The 18,172-nt window shown below is 39.6% G+C and overlaps 3 protein-coding genes across 14 annotated transcripts in view; 2 read left to right on the top strand and 1 right to left on the bottom strand.

Moving 5' to 3' along the window:
* The window catches only part of LOC122091874 (exportin-4), a 56,760-nt gene extending 50,900 nt beyond the window's left edge, over positions 1 to 5,860 (bottom strand). For 5 of the 12 annotated variants that reach the window (XM_042662093.1, XM_042662088.1, XM_042662089.1 and 2 more), the window contains exon 1: positions 5,457 to 5,855. In XM_042662093.1, coding sequence (XP_042518027.1) covers positions 5,457 to 5,546 — 90 coding nt within the window. In that variant the 5' untranslated portion in view covers positions 5,547 to 5,855. Of the gene's footprint in view, positions 1 to 5,456 lie in introns of all 12 variants that reach the window. The other 7 variants (XR_006144054.1, XR_006144056.1, XR_006144055.1 and 4 more) reach the window with 3 other exon arrangements.
* Positions 5,861 to 10,665: 4,805 nt separating this feature from the next.
* On the top strand, positions 10,666 to 11,115 carry LOC122092255 (pathogenesis-related thaumatin-like protein 3.4). The gene has a single exon (XM_042662586.1). It carries the CDS (start codon positions 10,666 to 10,668, stop codon positions 11,113 to 11,115), a length of 450 nt encoding a protein of 149 aa, XP_042518520.1.
* A 2,914-nt stretch (positions 11,116 to 14,029) lies between these two features.
* LOC122090871 (pentatricopeptide repeat-containing protein At1g08610) lies at positions 14,030 to 17,516 on the top strand. The gene is made up of 3 exons (XM_042660607.1): positions 14,030 to 14,191; positions 14,718 to 16,701; positions 17,060 to 17,516. The coding sequence occupies exon 2, from the start codon at positions 14,801 to 14,803 to the stop codon at positions 16,592 to 16,594; it is 1,794 nt and encodes a 597-aa protein (XP_042516541.1). The 5' UTR covers positions 14,030 to 14,191; positions 14,718 to 14,800; the 3' UTR covers positions 16,595 to 16,701; positions 17,060 to 17,516.
* Positions 17,517 to 18,172: the final 656 nt, after the last annotated feature.

Here is an 18,172-nt window from a genome sequence, read left to right as displayed (position 1 = left end):
TTTTTGGTTGGGGTGGGGGGAAGGGGGGTGGGTAAAAACATGTTACCCTTAAGGGCTAGGGGGAGGAGGGAGGAGATAAGATGAATAGAAGCAATCCCCAGGAGGCTATAATCAGCTCATTCCTTGGAGAATCAATAACCAATCTACGGTGGAAGATGAGTTTGGAGGAGAGATCAAAGTAGATGGCATTCCAAATCTTATCAAAGGATCTAGATTTGGAAGTCCATCTACGGAGATTGCACTCTATCCAGATATGATTTATGGTAGTGGCAAATGCAAGCTTCCCAGCAATATTGCAAATGGTTTTTCCTAGTAAAGGTCATGACAATCCAGATCCATTCTCTCTGGAGGGCGATAGGGGTTCTCCTAACAGTCCAGCATTTGGCAAGAACTCGCTTCCAGATGAAAGAGGAGAAAGGGCAATCACAGAATAGGTGGGAGCTATCCTCTAGACCAAACCAGCAAAGGTAGCAATAAGGGGAAACAGACAAGTGACAATGAATGAGGAAAGATTGGGTAGGAAGGCAAATAGAGAGGACTCTCCAAACAGTGAAGCTATGGCGAGGGATGTGGGATTTAAACTAGACAATCCTATGCCAAGGAGCGGAAGGGGCAGCAGAGGAAGAGGAGAATAGGCCAGAAGAGGAAGGGGACCAGATGATTTTGTCCATACTATTTGGGGGAGGGACTACCAATAGGCGGCTAGAGAGGGGATGTTGGGGGGCCCAAGAGCCATTGGAGATAATGGAGGAGACATGGGAGGATCTGGGAAGCCCGAAAAATAAACAGCTTTAGGACCCACAAAGAGAGAGAGTATGTCAGCTGGGTGCCAATTGTCCAACCAGAAAGAGGTGGCATCACCATTACCGATAAGAGTTTCGATAGCATTGGAGGCAAGAGGCCTAAAAGCAAGAATCTTGCACCACACCCAAGAGTTGGGGTTGGCAAACAGTCCAGATAGAGTCCTCATGCAGAAGGGAGGAGTCAACCTAACAGACCCAGATGCTAGGATGCTTAAAGGTCAACTTCCAAATGAGCTTGAGGATGCCAACAAAGTTGACATCCTTGATTCTTCTTATGCCAAGGCCACCTTCAGATTTTGGAAGGCAAACAAAGGAGGGTGAAGAAATTTGGTGGAATCAGAACCTTCCCACAAGAAAGTGCAGAAGCGGGGTTCCATGGATTTGATGACTGATTTGGGAAGTTGGAAGACTCCCGACCAATAGATGTATGGGGGTTGGAGAGTAGATCGGATAAGCACCAAATGACCCGTATACAAGAAAAGCTTACTCTTCCAAAGATGGAGTCTCTTGCAAATCTGACTCAACATGGGGGCACAATGGTGGGCTGAAAGGCGAGAAGAGATGAGGGGGAGAGGCCAAGGAATTTTATAGAGGGAGCCCAGCGAGAAACCAATAAGTTCAAGCAATTGAGCTTTGGAAGAGTCAGAGACGCCATAAAGGAAGAGGCGAGATTTGAGGAGGTTAATACGGAGGCTGAATAGGGATTCAAAGCAGTGAAGGGAGGATATGATGGAGGAGATGGAAATTCCATCCGCTTTAGAGAAGATCATAGGATCGTTAACAAAAGAGAGATGGGTGAGATTGAGAGCCTTGCACTTGGGAATAGAGGAAATGAGGTGGTTATCAATGTGAGATTGAATGAACCTAGAGAGGACCTCAAGGGCAAGACAAAAAAGGAAGGGGGAGAGAGGATAGCCTTGAGGGATGCCAACAGAGGAGGAGAAGAAACCAGTAGGGGAAGCGTTTGGAAAATTTTAGGGGAGGAGATGCATGCGGCAATCCAATTGACAAAAATGGGAGTAAAAAACATAGCAAGAAGGACTTTGGAGATGAAATATCATTTGACGCAATCAAAAGCCTTATGGATGTCAATTTTGAGAAGGGCGGTCAAAGAGTGGGATTTTCTATCAAAACGCACACAATCTCAAGACAAAGAATGATGTTGTCAACAATGTTCCTGCCAGCGATGAAGGCTGATTGGTTGGCCCTAAAAAGCAAATCAATGACAAGTTGGAGGTAGTTAGCAAGGATTTTGGAAATGAATTTGTACAAGAGATTGCAAAGGGATATAGGCCTAAAGTCAGCCATGTAGGAAGCGCCTTCTTTCTTAAGGACGAGACAGGAAGGTTTAATTAATGCTTTGGATTTGGGACAGATTGAAGAGGATCTTAATGGCTTTAATTAGATCAGCTCCTACAGTATCCCAACAGGAAGAGAAAAATCCCATGCTAAAGTCATCAGGGCCTGGAGCTTTGCTGGATTTGTGGAATGAACCGCAGACTGAATTTCCTGGTTAGAGGGGATAGCTTGAAGGGAGGGGAGGAGGTGACTTCAAATGAATTTGTTGAGAAGGAGGGGGAAGGGGTGATCAGGGAAGGGGAGAGAGGAGGGAGGGTTGCAAAAGATTTCAATGAAGTAGGAGACCGCTTCATACTTGATGGCAGTAGGGTCTAAAAGGGTGGAACTATCGCTAACCTAGAGCTAAGGGATAAAATTGGAGTTGTTCCAGCTTTTAAAGATTTGGGAAAGTAGGAGTTGGAGTTTCCCAGATCAAGCCATTTGATACAAGATTTCTGCTTCAGGAAACTTTTTTCCTGAGAAAAAAGGGAAGCAAACTCAAGGGAGAATGCTTTCTCATCCTGAGCCAAATAACTATTCAAGGGGTCCTCATGAGCCGAACTTGGGTGAGCTCAAGTTTGTTCCTACAAGAGGAAACCTGAGAGGAGATGATGCCAAAGGTGGAAGAGTTCTAGTCCTTACGAGTAGATTTAATATTCTTTAGCTTGCGGGCAAAGGTTATGAGAGGGAAGGAGAAGGCTCTGATGGGTTTCTCCCAGGCTGCCTTAACTTTAGGGAGGAAACCGGTGTGGAGAATCCACATATCAAAAAACTTGAATGGCTAAGGACCAAAAGAGACAAAGGGGAGGGAAAACAAGGAGATAGGGCTATGATCAGAAATACTAGGGGGGTCAACGGAGACATAAGAGGGAAACGATGAGAGCCATGCTTCATTGACAAGAACGCTGTCAAGTTTGTAGGCAATACGGTTTGAACCAACTCTTTTGTTATGCCAAGTGAACTTGATTCCAAACCATCTAAGATCATTGAGGCCGTCATCACCGGCAGGAGTTGAAGGCCTCAACAGCAGAGGATTTATGGCCATACCTCCAAGCTTTTCAGGAGCATAGCGAACCACATTGAAGTCTCCACCCCAACCCCAAGGAAGGGAGCCCACTTGGGCGACCAGATGCCTAAGATCACTCTAGAGAGGAACACGATCGTGCGCATGGTTGAGACCATGGATAGCAGTGAAGAAGAGGAGGCTACCACTATTAGAGTTAGAAATAGAAAGGTGCATGAATTGGGAGGAAGAAGAGATCCCAGAGATTTGGATTTTTTTTAGGGATTCCAAAGGATCCAAATCTTTCTATTAAGGCAGAAAGAGTAATTAGAGTGGAGAGACCAAGAAAGGGCAATATTGGAAGCTATGCGGGAGGCATCGACTTCAGGGACCCTAGTCTCAAGGAGACAACAAAGGGCGGAGCTGGAGTTTTTTATTCAAGAACAAGAACCTTGGTAAAATAGTCTAGGTACAAAGCCAAAGCGTCCCGATCATGTCTTATTCCTATTTTTATTTATAACCCAACCCAAATTAGATTTAAGGAACCTTAATCTCAATAATGGAATTCAATTAGGACCAAGAACTCCTCTTGTCTAGCATTCAGGATCTTTAGAGAATTGGGAAGGGAATTGAGACCTAGGACATTCGAGATGGGCCAACAAATCATAAAGGGGAAATGGGGAGGGGCAAAGGGGCCTCAGTATGATTGAGGGTCGTAGGGGAAGGGCGAGAGGGAGGATGACTTCTAATCTGCTTGCAGTAACTGATGAGAGGGGGAGAACTCAGGAGACAAAGGAGGGGGAAGGGGGGTGACCTCAGCAACAAGCAAAGAATAGAAAAGGGGAGAGATGGATGTTGGAGACCTTGTTGGGAAGGGAGGACCTATACGAAGACAAAACCTTTGGAGAAGATGCGGCATGGCCCTACCTGTTAAGAGGGAGCGATGCCGGGGAGGGGGGGCCCCTTAGGAAAGGGTGGTAGTCGTGAAGACGTGCCAAAGGCCTGAGGTTGAGCAGCTAGATGGACCTACAAGTGGCGGGACCCAAGAGGTGAAGACGGCATGGCAGGGGTGAGTGATGTTTGAGAGTGCATAGCAAGAGAGCTAAAAGGGCCAACAGGAATTGGGAATGTTGTGGCAAGGGCCTGCTGATGCAAGGGAAGCATAGCAGGTGAGTGTAGTGGATCAGAAATTGGAGGCGACGTGATGAACAGGTGACTGGAGACTACAATTGTTGGAGGCGATGTGGCAAGGTCCTGTTGATGCAGAGGGAGCATAGCAGGAGAAGAACCAGCGACCGTAGATCATAATAATTGTAAAATCTCAGGTGTCAGTCTGTGAAGTCTTCATTTTGGGAAATGGGGTTGATGGTATTACACTTGCCCATCCCGGACCCTACAGCAGCGAGAGCCTTGTGCACTGGGTTGCTCTTTTTTCTTTTTTTTTTTAAGAGTCCAATGTCAACAGATAATATTAATAATACATATATCACAAAATTTGATTTTTTTTTTCTATTTTGGATTCGGTGTGAAGCATAATAAAACTTGTACAATGGTTGAATACTGTTCTAACCGGTGAAATATAGTTTTCTTATTGAGAAGTGAACCACCATGCTTGTATATCTTTTACACTTTGGGGTTGCACCCATCCTTTTTGGCTAGGCACCGTGCCCACCTTTTGATACAAACATTCAAAATTTCTCAAAGAAGACTAAGCTTAATATCACTCTCTTCACTCTTCAGAAGGCTCACAAAACTCTCTTCGGAAAAAGGTAACAGAAACCCAAAACCACAAAACAGCTATAGCAACACACAAGTATCACGATCAAATCAGAAAGAAATGCTCGCTTGAAAGTCAGCTATGCAACACTTGAAGGTTCAAAACTATACGACAAAAAGCAACAGATGCAAGCTTAATGAGTACAACAACTTCTAAACCTCACATATCTCAACAAGGAACATCAGTATAGCCTGTCAAACACTTTCCAACATGCTGCAACGTGCAAATCCATAAATCCGAAGGGGGGGGGGGGTTGGGGGGTGCCAGATACTCCAAATGAAGGTGAACATCTGGATTTAAAGTAACAGAAAATCTTTCACAAAATTGCAGAGATCAAATCATGTGGAAGAAAAAGTCCGCAAAACAATCACCGATACATCAATTGGAGCTTTACAAGTTTAAAAAACTGTTAATCTATTACTCCAACTAAACCTCCATATCTTAATAAACATAACATTTCCAAGCATCGATGCTACAAAGTGTAAATAAAGACACCCAGGAAAATTTGTATTTAATGAGGATGCAGAAATCAGACCTGGATTTCACTGCAAGCGTGCTCGATTGCTTGCATGGTAGATTGAATCTGAACCAAATCATCTGTTCTTCCATTGAAGAAATTCTGCATCTTCCGCTTTGAATTATTGGACGATAACAACACGGATATAGTTTAGTTTTTAGCTGGATTTTCAGAGAGAATCACAGAGTGTGAAAAGGTAAGATTGGTCGAAAATCTAGCGGAGCGAAGGAGAAGGGATTTGAGTTTTGTGTAAGTATTCTAACGAAGAACAGAGAAAGACTCAAAGAGACTCCTTGTGGTTTACTCTCACGGAATTGAAGGGTATCTCTCGTCCTTCCAGAAAGAGAGACAACCCAGTCGCTATTTACGAACAAAACAGGCGCAGATCCTCTGCTGCACCGTAACACTGGCACGAGTTCTTTACCGTCTTATATAGGAAGCGATCAAAACTCGAAAGGTTAAAATATCCAGGTCACAAGCCTTGAGCCCCAAACTTTGGGTATGTTTGGCAATAAATAAAGGGTAAAGGATCGGTCCCAGGTTGTGAAATCCTATACCCTACTATGAGACCTAATAATACGGTAAGTACTGAATCCATATAGGAAATCAGTGAGGATGTGCAAACTTTAGTTCCACATCATCTAGAAGATATTACTAGGTTAGTAAATAACTTCTAGCCTCCTTAACATGGCGCAACGCCTAACTAGGGGTGTCAATCAGTCGGTTCGGTTCGGTTTCAATCGGGTTGCATCGGTTTCAGTATAAGAATGATGGAGATCAAAACCAATCCATTAAGAAACTTTGATTTTCGATCGATTTTGATCCGGTTTGGTTTCGATTTATTTTTATTTTTCAATATCGGGTTAATATCGATTTAGATCGGTTTATTATTGAGCTTTAACCATAATGAAATTTTACATTCATAACTTATAGATTAAACCATGGTTTATCTTTTAATGAGAAAGATAATTAATATTGAAACCAATGGATAACAAATTATTAAGAAGATAACTAATATTGAAATTACAAAATGAAACCCTATTATCCAATCATTCATTTAACCATCCAACTAACAAGGAAATCAATAGAAGCATTATTACAATTTACAAATCAATTTCTCTATTTATAACCGAATATTCAATGATTTGTAACAATTCCCCTTACAATAAAATTTGTCCTCACTAACATTGTGAAAATTTGATAGTCAATTCACTAATTTATAATATCATAATCATTTATTTTTTATCGGTTTAATTTCGGTTTGGTTATTGGTCGGTTCCGTTTGGACCTATTTTCAGTCGATCTCAACATACCTTAGTCCAAAACCAATCCAATAAGGATCGGTTTGGTTCATTTGGATTTTATCAATCGGTTTTATTGGTTCGGGCTAGTTTTTGACACCCCTACTGCTAACAGAGGAGATTTAACATCATTTTTTTTTTGCAAAAATTACACCCCCCTTCTCCTATAGTTTGCCGAAATTACATGTGGATCTAAGGATTTAAAGGAATTACACCCTCTTACCCTGGCATTGACGGTGTCATAATGTTGTTAATTTTAAACAACAAAATACCATATTAGCCTTTAGTGGAAAAAAATGTCTCACCCGTACCCTTTTGAATCTCAAGTTTCCATACGTTCTTTCACCCTCCTCCTATTGATATGATCTTCACTGCAGCCATTGTTGGCGGTGCCAGAACCCAATCTCCTACTGATACCACCGCATCTACTTAATCTAGTAACGAGATTGGCATAAGGAACTATCTGGTTAAGCAGGCTGCTAGGGCTTATTTACATCCAAAGTAGGTGTCGCCGAATTCTGCTGGTTAACATTTCTTCTGCAAATATGGGTCAAATTTTCCTGTGAATACTTGTGGAGACCTGTCAATATTTGTTCTGATTTAATAAATCAGCACATCGTATCAAGGATCACAGGTGCCTTCCACCAATTTTTTGGATTGATTTGGGTCGGAAAGAACAGAAGAGGACGAAGGAATTGAAATGGAAAACCAAAAAGCCTTAACGGTTGTTATGCCTATCAAGGAATTATGGAACTTACAACAGAAGCAACAGTTGCACAGAATCACATCTGTTGTGGAGTTATATGTCGACGGTAACAGGGGTTGGGTTAAGCCCACCGGAATCGAGACTGAGAACTACGAAGAAGAGATCGAAAGACATAGAGAAAAGATTGAACCTGTTCTATGTAGGCGGTAATAGGGGTTGGGTTGAACCCACCGGAACTGAAACTCAGAATTGTGAAGAAGAGATAGAGAGACAAAGAGAGAAGATCGAACTTGCAAATTTGAGTAGGTTTTATCGCAGCGGTGACGGAGACAAAGACGAGAGAGAGAGAGGAGGTAGGAAGAAGAGGAACAAGATGCTATAGTATATAGGTAACTTCATTTGGATACATAAGGGCATTTTTGGCATTAAAATGTATGATATTAGATGATGTCATTAATTAACGGTCCCAATTTTCCGGTGACTAGCATATTGGACCTAATTGTAAAAATCTTTCAAACGTTAGGGGAGGGGATGTAATCGTTCAAATCCTTAGATTCAGGTGTAATTTCAACAAATTACAGGGGAGGGGCGTAATTCCCCCCCCCCCTTTTTTTTTTTATGAGATAGAAAATTAATGTCATTCACCACCTGTGTGTGGATGCCATGCAACCCAGCGATAATTGTTTCCCATAAACAAAATAAGAGGTTCTTTGAGCAAGTGGAGAAAACAAATGAGGTGCGATGAAACGGTATCATCATACATTAAAAGATAGTATAAACAACAAACTTAGCTTTATCCCAACTTAATGGGATCAGCTACATGGATACATGTAAGACAAAATTGAAGAAGTTTAAACATAAGTGGAGGAGGTGAGAGGTGAGAAAATAAATATGAGAGTGAGAAAATAAATATGAGAGTAAGAAGGAAGCGGCACAACCCATAAATTAGGAAAGTCTCAACTAAATAGGGTCGTCAGCTACACGGATCCTTACTCTCCAAAAGGTTCTATCCAAAGTCATAGCGGAAACAATATCAAGAGAATATGCATGTCATTCCTCACTACTTCGTCTATAATCATTTTAGGCCTGCTCGTAGCTCTTTTGGCTCATCGATCTGGATCCAATCACTTTTCCTTACTGGGGAGTCCTCAAGCCTCCTTTGGACATGACCATATCACATCAAACGAATTTTACGGAGCTTATCATTGATCAAGAACACTCCCAAAACATATCTAATATGTTAATTCCGTACTTATCTCTCATAGTTTTATTGCACATCCATCTTAACACCCTTGATCATCTCAGCTACACATAGTTTCTCAATATAAATCTTATAGACTACCCAACATTCTGCCTCGTACATCATAGTTTGACGCACAATAGCAACCCTATAAAATTTTCCCTTTAACTTTAAAATGATACATTGATCACATAGAACTTTATATGCACCTCTCCACTTCATCCATTATACATTAATTCTTTGTGAGATATCATCTTCTATATACATTAAAAGATAGTAGGATCATTTAATATGAAAACAAAAAAAAAAGATAAAACACAAAGGTGCTAGCTCATACTGCCACAGTGAATTAGAGAACCTTTCTCCCATAATATAAAAATAAAAAATGTTTTATGTATAATACACGGTACATGATCATACTTGAACCCTTGGGATTTGGATGGAGACAAAAGTACCCTTGAAATACCAAAACCCACACCCTAATGGATGAATCATATAATCGTGGAAGGCAATTGTACACAAAAACTAGACCCAAGTAAAATAGTGATAAATAAGGAATTTTTTTTTTTTTTGAACCGACGACGCATGTTATACTTTCTCGTCCTAACATTGTCTCTCCTTCGCTCTCATATTGATGAACCCAATCAACGTCCCCTAATTGATCTGTTCTCTCATCTCGCTAGCTCAGAGAACATGAGCCCTGATGCCCTCTCTCTCTCTCTCTCTCTCTCTCTCTCTCTCTCTCTCTCTCTCTCTATATATATATATATATATTTGTAAAGCTAATGCCCTATAGTTAAATAGGCTGAATTACCTCAGAGTGGCCAACTTACCTCAAGGCAGCCCAAGTTTGTACAAGGGATAGTTTTTTTATCAGGAGTGTGGCCCCTACACCAGCACGGGAGGGCCAATGGTCACACATGGAAGCATCAACAAGGGATAAACTTGTGCCTTTCATTAGGTGGGGTGGTTATTTTGCCCTATATTGAGTATGGGTACAAGGGCCATACTCTCGGATAGAGCCCATTTCCCCTTAAATTAGATGTGGTTAATCCAATCTTAGACCTATCTATCCAACGATAAAAATTGCAATATCATTCCTCTGTGTCACCAAAAACTGTAAACTTTTACCTAGTAACAATGTAATCTTGCTGAACAAAATCTATGGATCCAAGGTAAACAAGCAATGGATATTCCTTTTGTTTTTCAATAAAATAAAAATAAGATTAACAACAAAAAATTTGTTCAACATCCACCAAACCATTTTCAAAATAATTTTATATCCACAAGATTTTATAAGCTGAAAAATATCATACAAAATACGAAATAACTCTCATGGTCACCCTTCCTGTTACCATGCACAAAACATTCCACCACTTGTAAAGTGTCACTCCAATTTTTTTTTTTTTTTCAAACATCGCTCCTTTGTGCTGAGTAATCCTTGCAATAATCCCATAGCTTATGACCTAAGTGGATCTCGAAAATCCAAATCCATGGTAGCAAAATAAAATTAATAATTATATAGGTAATTTACAGCACCACGCCTAGAGAATGTCACCATTTGAGAGACACTCTTTACATAGTACCAAATTACATTCACATACTTTGTTGTAAATCTATGTTAAGTGAGACTTTGAAATATCAATTTTATCCTTTTCACTAAAACACATAACCCCAGCCTAAATCTAGGGCAGAACGAGTGGTCATGGAGATTATGGGACAGAACGGGTTGCAACTTGCAACTTTGATGCTGCCGGCCAAGGCATATGCTCCACCGCGACTGTGGGTCAAGCGAAATAGAATGCAATGACGCAGGCGCTGCTCCACCTGCAACACTCGCAGAGTTCACTCTGGGCTTAGGTACTCAAGATTCTATGACATGAGCCTGGTGGATGGGTACAATTTGCCGATGATGGTGGATGTGAATGGAGGCACGGGTACCTGCTCGTCGACCAATTGTATCACAGACTTGAACAGGCAATGCCCAGGGAGCTGAGAGTGGGAAATGGGGATTGTTGTAAGAGTGCGTGTGAGGCCTTTGGGAGCCCCGAATTTTGTTGCAACAGCGCCTTCAATGCGCCTTCAATTTGTCGGCCGTCAGTGTACTCTGAGATGTTTGAATCTACTTACCCGAGATCCTATAGTTATGCTTATGATGATGCTACCAGTACCTTTAGCAATGCTTATGATGTCACTAGAGTATCCGAAACAAACCTTGATTCCTCCCATGTTTCTTCAAGCAATGCGGAGAGATCAAATCCTGGTGAGAACGATATGATGTCGAAAGCATTCAAACTAGCTGGTTTGGGCAATCCAAGGATGGGTAGTCTAGGTGTGTCTGACTCCGACTCTGATTCGCATGCGGATTGTTTTGATGAATATTCAACATCGTTGTCTTCAAAGTTGCAGAGGCAAGCGTTATCAATGTAGAACTTAATGTGCTTGAATCCTTTCTTGAACCACCGATTCTCCATTGTTTCAGGAATCATGATTATGGTCTATGGGTTCATATTGAGGAGACAAGAAAGAAGTCGGGAAAGCTCAAAGGAGAACCACCTAGGGCATCGGAACTCACTTTTATATATTTTCATGGTTTGGGGATGACGATGCAGGGTATGAGGGCATGTGATGGGGTTAGGGTTGAGAGAAGGTATATTAAATAACTTATATTATTTAACAACAAAAATTAACCAGCTGATATCACCACTTGAGGTATATTTATTTAGAAAGATTAACGGCAAGGGATGTGAGCATAATTTAATATTACATAGAGGGTGTCTCTCTAATAGTGACATTCTTTAAAGATGGAGTTGTAAATTTCCCTAATTATAAAGAAGAGTTGGAAGCCCATCCAACAGCCTTACATGATTGATCAAACTTCAAAACTTCCATCACAAATTAAAGGGAGAGGGATAGGTATGCCGCCGATATCAAGTATGCTAGCGGATAGCACCAATAGGAACACATGATGGAGTGTCATTCAGGAAGGATATGAGGGTCATTTCAGAAAAAGAGAAGAGAGAGATAGACACAATGGGTGCTAGCATACTAGATATCGACGGCATACCCAACCTTTTCCCCAAATTAAAATAGGGTGATCCACTGACAATAGACTAAGATATAGAAGCAAGAGTAAGCCAAATCAAATTCTTGAGTCACAATTATCGAACTTAAATGAAGAAGTCCATAATCATAGAACCATTTTGATCAAGGGACTAAACTAGCTACTCCAACCAATTAGAAAACGAGTCCGAATAAGGTCCTCGTATGAGAACCTGATCTTGGATTCTCGTACGCTTAAAAAGTGGACATGTGTAATCCATTTATTCTCTCTCATAAAATTTTAACTGACTACCTTTTTTCCTATTTTCTCTCCCCATTATCTCTTCCACTCACGGAACCACACTCTCTCTCCTCCCGTTTATTAATTTTTTTATTTTTTTATTTTTCATTTTTTGATTTAATTATAATTTAATAGTTTTTCTTTTAGTCCTACAAAATAGCTTTAGATATTGATCTCAAGACTCTCGATAGATACTAATGGGATATCAATAAAAACTAAAAAATAATAAAATATTGATAAACTATTAATAGAATAAAGTTTTGTTCATTCATAGAGGACAGTTCACCCACCATTTGAGGGTTCACAATTCCTTACAAGGTTTTAGTATAAATCCAAAATATTATATGTAAGCATGATGACGATTTAGATATATGGTACATTGATAATATGTGGATCGGATTGAATCGGGTTAATATTATATTAGATCAATATTGGTGTTGTATCGAATAACATTGGATAGTTGGAAGAGAGAGAGAGAGAGAGAGACTGTGTGTGTGTGTTTTGTATTATTATTGTTTGAATCAGTTAATTAAAAAAAAATTATATAAAATAGTATTTAAGTCAAAAGAGAGATATGGTGGTATAACATTTAAAACGGAAGACAGATAAAGGAAGACAACAAAACTATAGGTAATTTAGGTAATAGTTTTTAGTGTAATACACATGTCCACTTTTTAAACGTATGAAAATCCAAGATCAAGTTTTGGTACGAGGACCTAATCTGGCTAGGGTACCATACATGATTGCCCCATGAAATAAGGATATTGCTATGTAGGAATGGATTAAATTATTTAATTGCTCGTCATGAATCACCAACAATATCCTTCTTTTGTGCAAAAAATGAGCTTATCTTTTTCTTCTTCTTCTTCTTTTTTGGCAAAACTTAAAATAAGCCTATCAAGTTGAAAAAAGCATTCACTTGAGTGAATGAGATTATTTACCAACCAAAAAAAAAAAAAAAAAAGAGTCCCATGACATTTATTTATATGAAAAAAAAAAATTGTATTTGAACGTTCTAAGTTCCAATTTTATCAGGTGTCTCCGAAGAGACTTTGAACATTCTAGGTAGCATCATTGGACCCCTAAACTCTTTTTTTTCCTAACCAAAAAAAAATATATATATATACATATATATTTATTTTTTGTGATTAATGCACACCACAACTTCACCAATTACGCTAAATAGTTGTTGTTATTGTCAAATCCGATAAAGCTGATTGATTTTAACTTTAAAATTTGACATATGATTAGTTTAGAATTATCCACTATCTATTGATATCATTGAGAAGAGTGGACCATTTAGGAAGCCCTGCTCTCTAGGTTTGTAACTTCTTAACTGAGCTACCTTGCTGGTGAACAACATTTGAAAAAAAAAAGGGAATCAAGGATTAAATCAATTTGTGTTTACTGGATCAAAATAGGTCCCAAGAACCCATAATCGGGCCTTCTAATCTAAAACATAACAATTCTAGGGTTTATTGGCATGAATTGGCCAAACAGATCAGTCAGAATTGGGATCAATAATAGCTGATTCACCCAACCAAAGCTCATTCTTGAAACCCAATGGTAATACATGATTTGAGATATGTCATAATGTAAATAAGCGTTTGGATCCTCTCCAACAACTAGATTGTCTAGAGAGGCATCCAATGGCCGGAAGCACTCAATCATATATAGGGGTGTGTGCCTAAATGCTCCCAATCCGGATCCTGTAAATAATCTGATCTTGGAAGGTTGAAACAGTCAAATCGATCTGATTGAATAAAAAATATATCAATCCATTGACTGGACGGCAGTTGATCGGCTGAGTTATAAGAATATAGTTTAAGCACTGGGCCTACTCCATACTTTTCCATCTATTGGGAACCGTCTGATTGGTCTAAACTTGAGATGTGGACCCATAATTTGTTGTAGAACTATTATGTAACAAAGTACTTGGTACTACTTCTGCTTTCCCCCATCTACTGGCAACCGCCGCAGCCCTAGGTTTTTTTTTTTTTTTTTGGTTTTTGGTTCTTGGTAGGAAGCAGCCCTAGTTATTAACGTCTCCATTGGACCCTCCGTTAAAAAACGAAAGTCCCTCTCGTTCACGTTACTACTTAGTTCTCGCCACTCTGCAACAGGGACGAATGAAATCATCAGCGAGGCGAAGAACAAATAAGAGTACGTACGGTTTCCTCTGAAATCAAATGAAAATTTCCTTCTTTTTTTTTTTCTATAATTAACGAAGTTGAATCCTTCTGGGTTAATGATTTGCTTTCCTTTTGTTGAGTCAAACCAATAGTTGTTTCTTACTCTTTCAAGTAACCTATTTATAAAATCATACTGATGTTTTATCCGGAGATTTATTTGCTTTTCTGAATATTTGAACTGAAACTGCTATTGATTTGAATTGTGTGAACTGAGTTTCTGAATCTATAAGTGATTCTGCATTGTTTCATTTGATATGCAAAAGGTATTTATATAACTCTCTTGAAGTTCGTTATAGTTTGAACTGTGTTTTACTGATTCGTGGACAATTTCTATGAATTCAGAGTAATCATGGGTTTTCTCGTTGTTCATATTTATTGGGTCTCATTTGACATTTGCATCTGAATTTTATGAATTTTGTAATTTTTGTCTTTGCATATCTTTCTGTTCTCAAGTTGAATTTTAGAGAAAACTAATTTAACTATGCTTGATTGGATAGGATTGAAGAGGAGAGTTCTTGATTGTGGAGCAGCCGTTCTCCTTCCCTCCTAGTCATTTGGCTTTAGTATTTTAGGTTGGAGGATGATGGGGTACCCAGTTTTACCGCTGAAGACTGTAGGCGATATTCCTTGTCTCCATGGTTTACAGTTCAATAATAATCATGTGAGAGTTAATTATAGTGTCAGCCATTGTTCATTGATTAGAGAACCTGCATTTCACCTCAATTGCTCGGTTAGAGGGTGGCTTAACCTTAGATCTCGTATACAATGGCGAGGGAATTTTGGGTTAGATGGAAATGAATATGTTCTGCAATGTAGAGGACAGCAGAGGAGCATCTGCATTGACAGTGCTAATGAAAGTGGGAAAGAGAACTGGAACTTGGAAAGATCTATCATGGATGTTCGGAGGACACCAAAAGATACCCAGGTGGATTCTGAGAGACTACCAAATATGCCATGGTTGTATACAGATGGATCTTTTGTCGATAATGATGAAGAGTCCAACAACAAAATCCTTCACAATTTCTGCAGCAAAGGGAAGATAAATGAAGCGTCAAACCTTATTAATCTAATGGCACGGAGAAACCAGATTCCTCACTTCCCCACTTGCATAAACATTATCCGTGGCTTGATTAATGCTGGTAGCATTGACAAGGCCACAACAGTGTTGAGGATAATGATATTTTCAGGTGGTGTGCCTGATATTATCACTTACAACATGTTAATTAGGGGTCTTTGTAAGAAAGGGCACTTGAAGTCTGCAATAGACCTTCTGGAAGATATGAGCTTGAGTGGTTGCTCTCCAGATATAATTACATACAATACCATACTTCGTTGCATGTTTGACCATGGTAAGTTTGATCAGGCAATAGGGTTTTGGAAGGAGGAGTTGAGAAAGGGGTGCCCTCCATATATAATCACGTGCACTGTGCTTCTAGAGCTGGTCTGCAGGCATTGTGGGGCTGAGCGTGCCATAGAGGTTTTGGAAGATATGGTGATGGAGGGCTGTTCTCCTGATATTGTGACCTATAATTCCCTTGTTAATTCTACATCTAAGGAAGGGAAGTATGAAGAAACAACCTTGGTGATCTCCTATCTTCTTTCACATGGAATGGAGCCTAATGCTGTCACTTACAATACCCTTCTTCATTCTCTCTGTAGCCGTGGTTGTTGGGATGACATGAATGATATCCTCTCGATCATGAATGCGACTTCCAATCCTCCTACTACTGTTACTTACAATATTTTGATCAATGGCCTGTGTAAACAAGGGCTTCTTGATCGGGCCATCGACTTCATAGATGAAATGGTTTGTCGGGACTGTTCTCCTGACATCATCACTTATAATACCCTTCTAGGGGCCCTCTGTAAAGAGGGGATGACAGATGATGCTCTTTGTATACTTCATTCCTTATGTGGTAGTAGCTGCTCACCTGTTTTGATTACTTATAATACAGTTATAGATGGTTTAGCAAAGAAGGGTGATATGGAGAATGCAACTAGGCTTTATTGTGAGATGATTGAGAGTGGAATTAATCCTGATGACATTACATTCCGTTCACTGATTTGGGGTTTTTGCCGGCGGGGTTTATTCGAGGAGGCTGTGGAGATCTTGAGGGAGATGGCTAAGAGAAACCATAAGATTAGAAACAACACTTATAGTTCTGTAATTCAGGGATTATGCAAAAAGAACAAGGTGGATATGGCCATCCAAGTTCTAGAGATAATGATCTCGAGTCGATGTAAACCTGAGGAGACAATTTATGCCAAACTAATTAAAGGTGTATCTGCTGCTGGTATGACAGAAGAGGCTGTAAAGCTACATCAGAAGCTGATTGAACATAAGGTTCTTAAAGGAGAAATCCTCCCTGATTAGAGGGAGTGGGTGCAAAAGCTTCAGCAGAATTTCTGCACTTCTCTTTTGGGGCCATGTGGCTGCTTCAATTTTGTCCTTCAATTGTATGGCATATACTGTTTAAAGAGGTATATTACTAATTCATCTTGTCATCATAATTTGTTATTTCCAATTTGCATTTAGCAGTTCTATCTTGGGTCATCCACTATATGGCTAGTGCTTTATGGAAGCTGTATGTGGTTAATTCTCAGTTTGAATAGTTAAAGCACAATCATTCTTGTAAAGATAGTCTGCGGTTTTCAATGACAAGGTCAAAATATTATGTCTTGTTTCATATGTTTCCTTCTAATTTGGATATTAATGTGTGCTTTTCATTTTGTGCTCTATCGAATATTAATATGTAATTTGAAATCTGTCAAAAGTTGTAATTGAATTTTAGCCAGTCGTTGACAAAGACTTATCTTTTTCTTGGCTTTGCCATGCCAGGGAAGTTCCAACACCCATATTTACTCATTGCTCCTGGAATTACCCTTTCACCTGGAGAGCTGCTACTAGAATAAGCAAGGTGCAGTAGTAATCTGCCGAATTGGTTGAGTAGAACAATTATCTTTTGAGAGCAATTCACAATGATATGTCATGTCTCTTAAGAATTACCACTTTGCTGTTTGAGCTGTTCTGTTGTAAGTTCTTACAAGTTACATCAACTCGGACACACTGAAAGTTTCATAGATTCTATGTAGAGATACCCAGAAACCATAATATAGTGTCTGTTACATGAGTTCCTCTTGAGTTGAATATGTTTCATTATTTACATGATCCTATGTTACTTGTGGACCACATCAGTTTGATCACTGTGAGAGGAGCAGAGCAAAGGAAAATGTATCCAAAACAATCATTTAATGTAAATGCTTAGGCTATCAGTGTTATTTTGAACCAGTTATGATGTTTCTGTGCCGTTTGTACTTTTTTCAGATGAATTGGTAGATCAGTTGTTCAGAGCATCAGTTGGCTTTTTGTTTCATAGAGGGGATGTAGGGTTAGTTGGAAATTTAAGCAGACTAAAACCGAGCTATGGTGATAGATCATACACTGAAAAAGATCATAAACCTGACCTGATCTAGACTGGAGTTCTGGTTGATCGGACCTCTGGCCTCTTTGACCACAGGCAATGTGTTTGCTGTCATGGACAAGCCTGGACACTGTAATTTACTTGTTCCTGTTTTAGAAAGTGAAAATAGCAAGAACCAAGAGGGGGAGTCCCAACAGAAATTGGGATCTCAATTGCCTATACTGATGATTCCGACGCTTTCGAGTTGTCTTGCACAATGTATTTTGCCTTCCGCTTGGATTACTATTATTACTTGTTTGACAATGCCTTGTATCCCTGATGTAGGAACTAATTAACTAAACCTTCCTACTCTGACTATAATTCATGAGGACTGTGGGTAGAAGTAAAACAATCACCTTGTTCCTCTACTCTTTCTACTAGTTACAGTTACAGGCATGATTAATTTTTGAAAAACTTCCATTTTACTAGAAACTTGCGACTTAGTGGTTGCATGTTCAAGTCAAGAAACAACCTCTCCATGAAGCGGGGGG

Source organism: Macadamia integrifolia, chromosome 10 (genome assembly GCF_013358625.1).
Source record: "Macadamia integrifolia cultivar HAES 741 chromosome 10, SCU_Mint_v3, whole genome shotgun sequence".
In the NCBI taxonomy this organism is placed as follows: Eukaryota; Viridiplantae; Streptophyta; class Magnoliopsida; order Proteales; family Proteaceae; genus Macadamia; species Macadamia integrifolia.
The sequence above is the reverse complement of the archived record's forward strand: the minus strand, read 5'-3'. Positions and strand labels throughout refer to the sequence as shown.

What these genes read in the sequence shown, in the direction of transcription:
- LOC122092255 (XM_042662586.1), top strand. Translation starts at nt 10,666, where the DNA reads ATGCCCAGGGAGCTGAGAGTGGGAAATGGGGATTGTTGTAAGAGTGCG.
- LOC122090871 (XM_042660607.1), top strand. Translation starts at nt 14,801, where the DNA reads ATGATGGGGTACCCAGTTTTACCGCTGAAGACTGTAGGCGATATTCCT.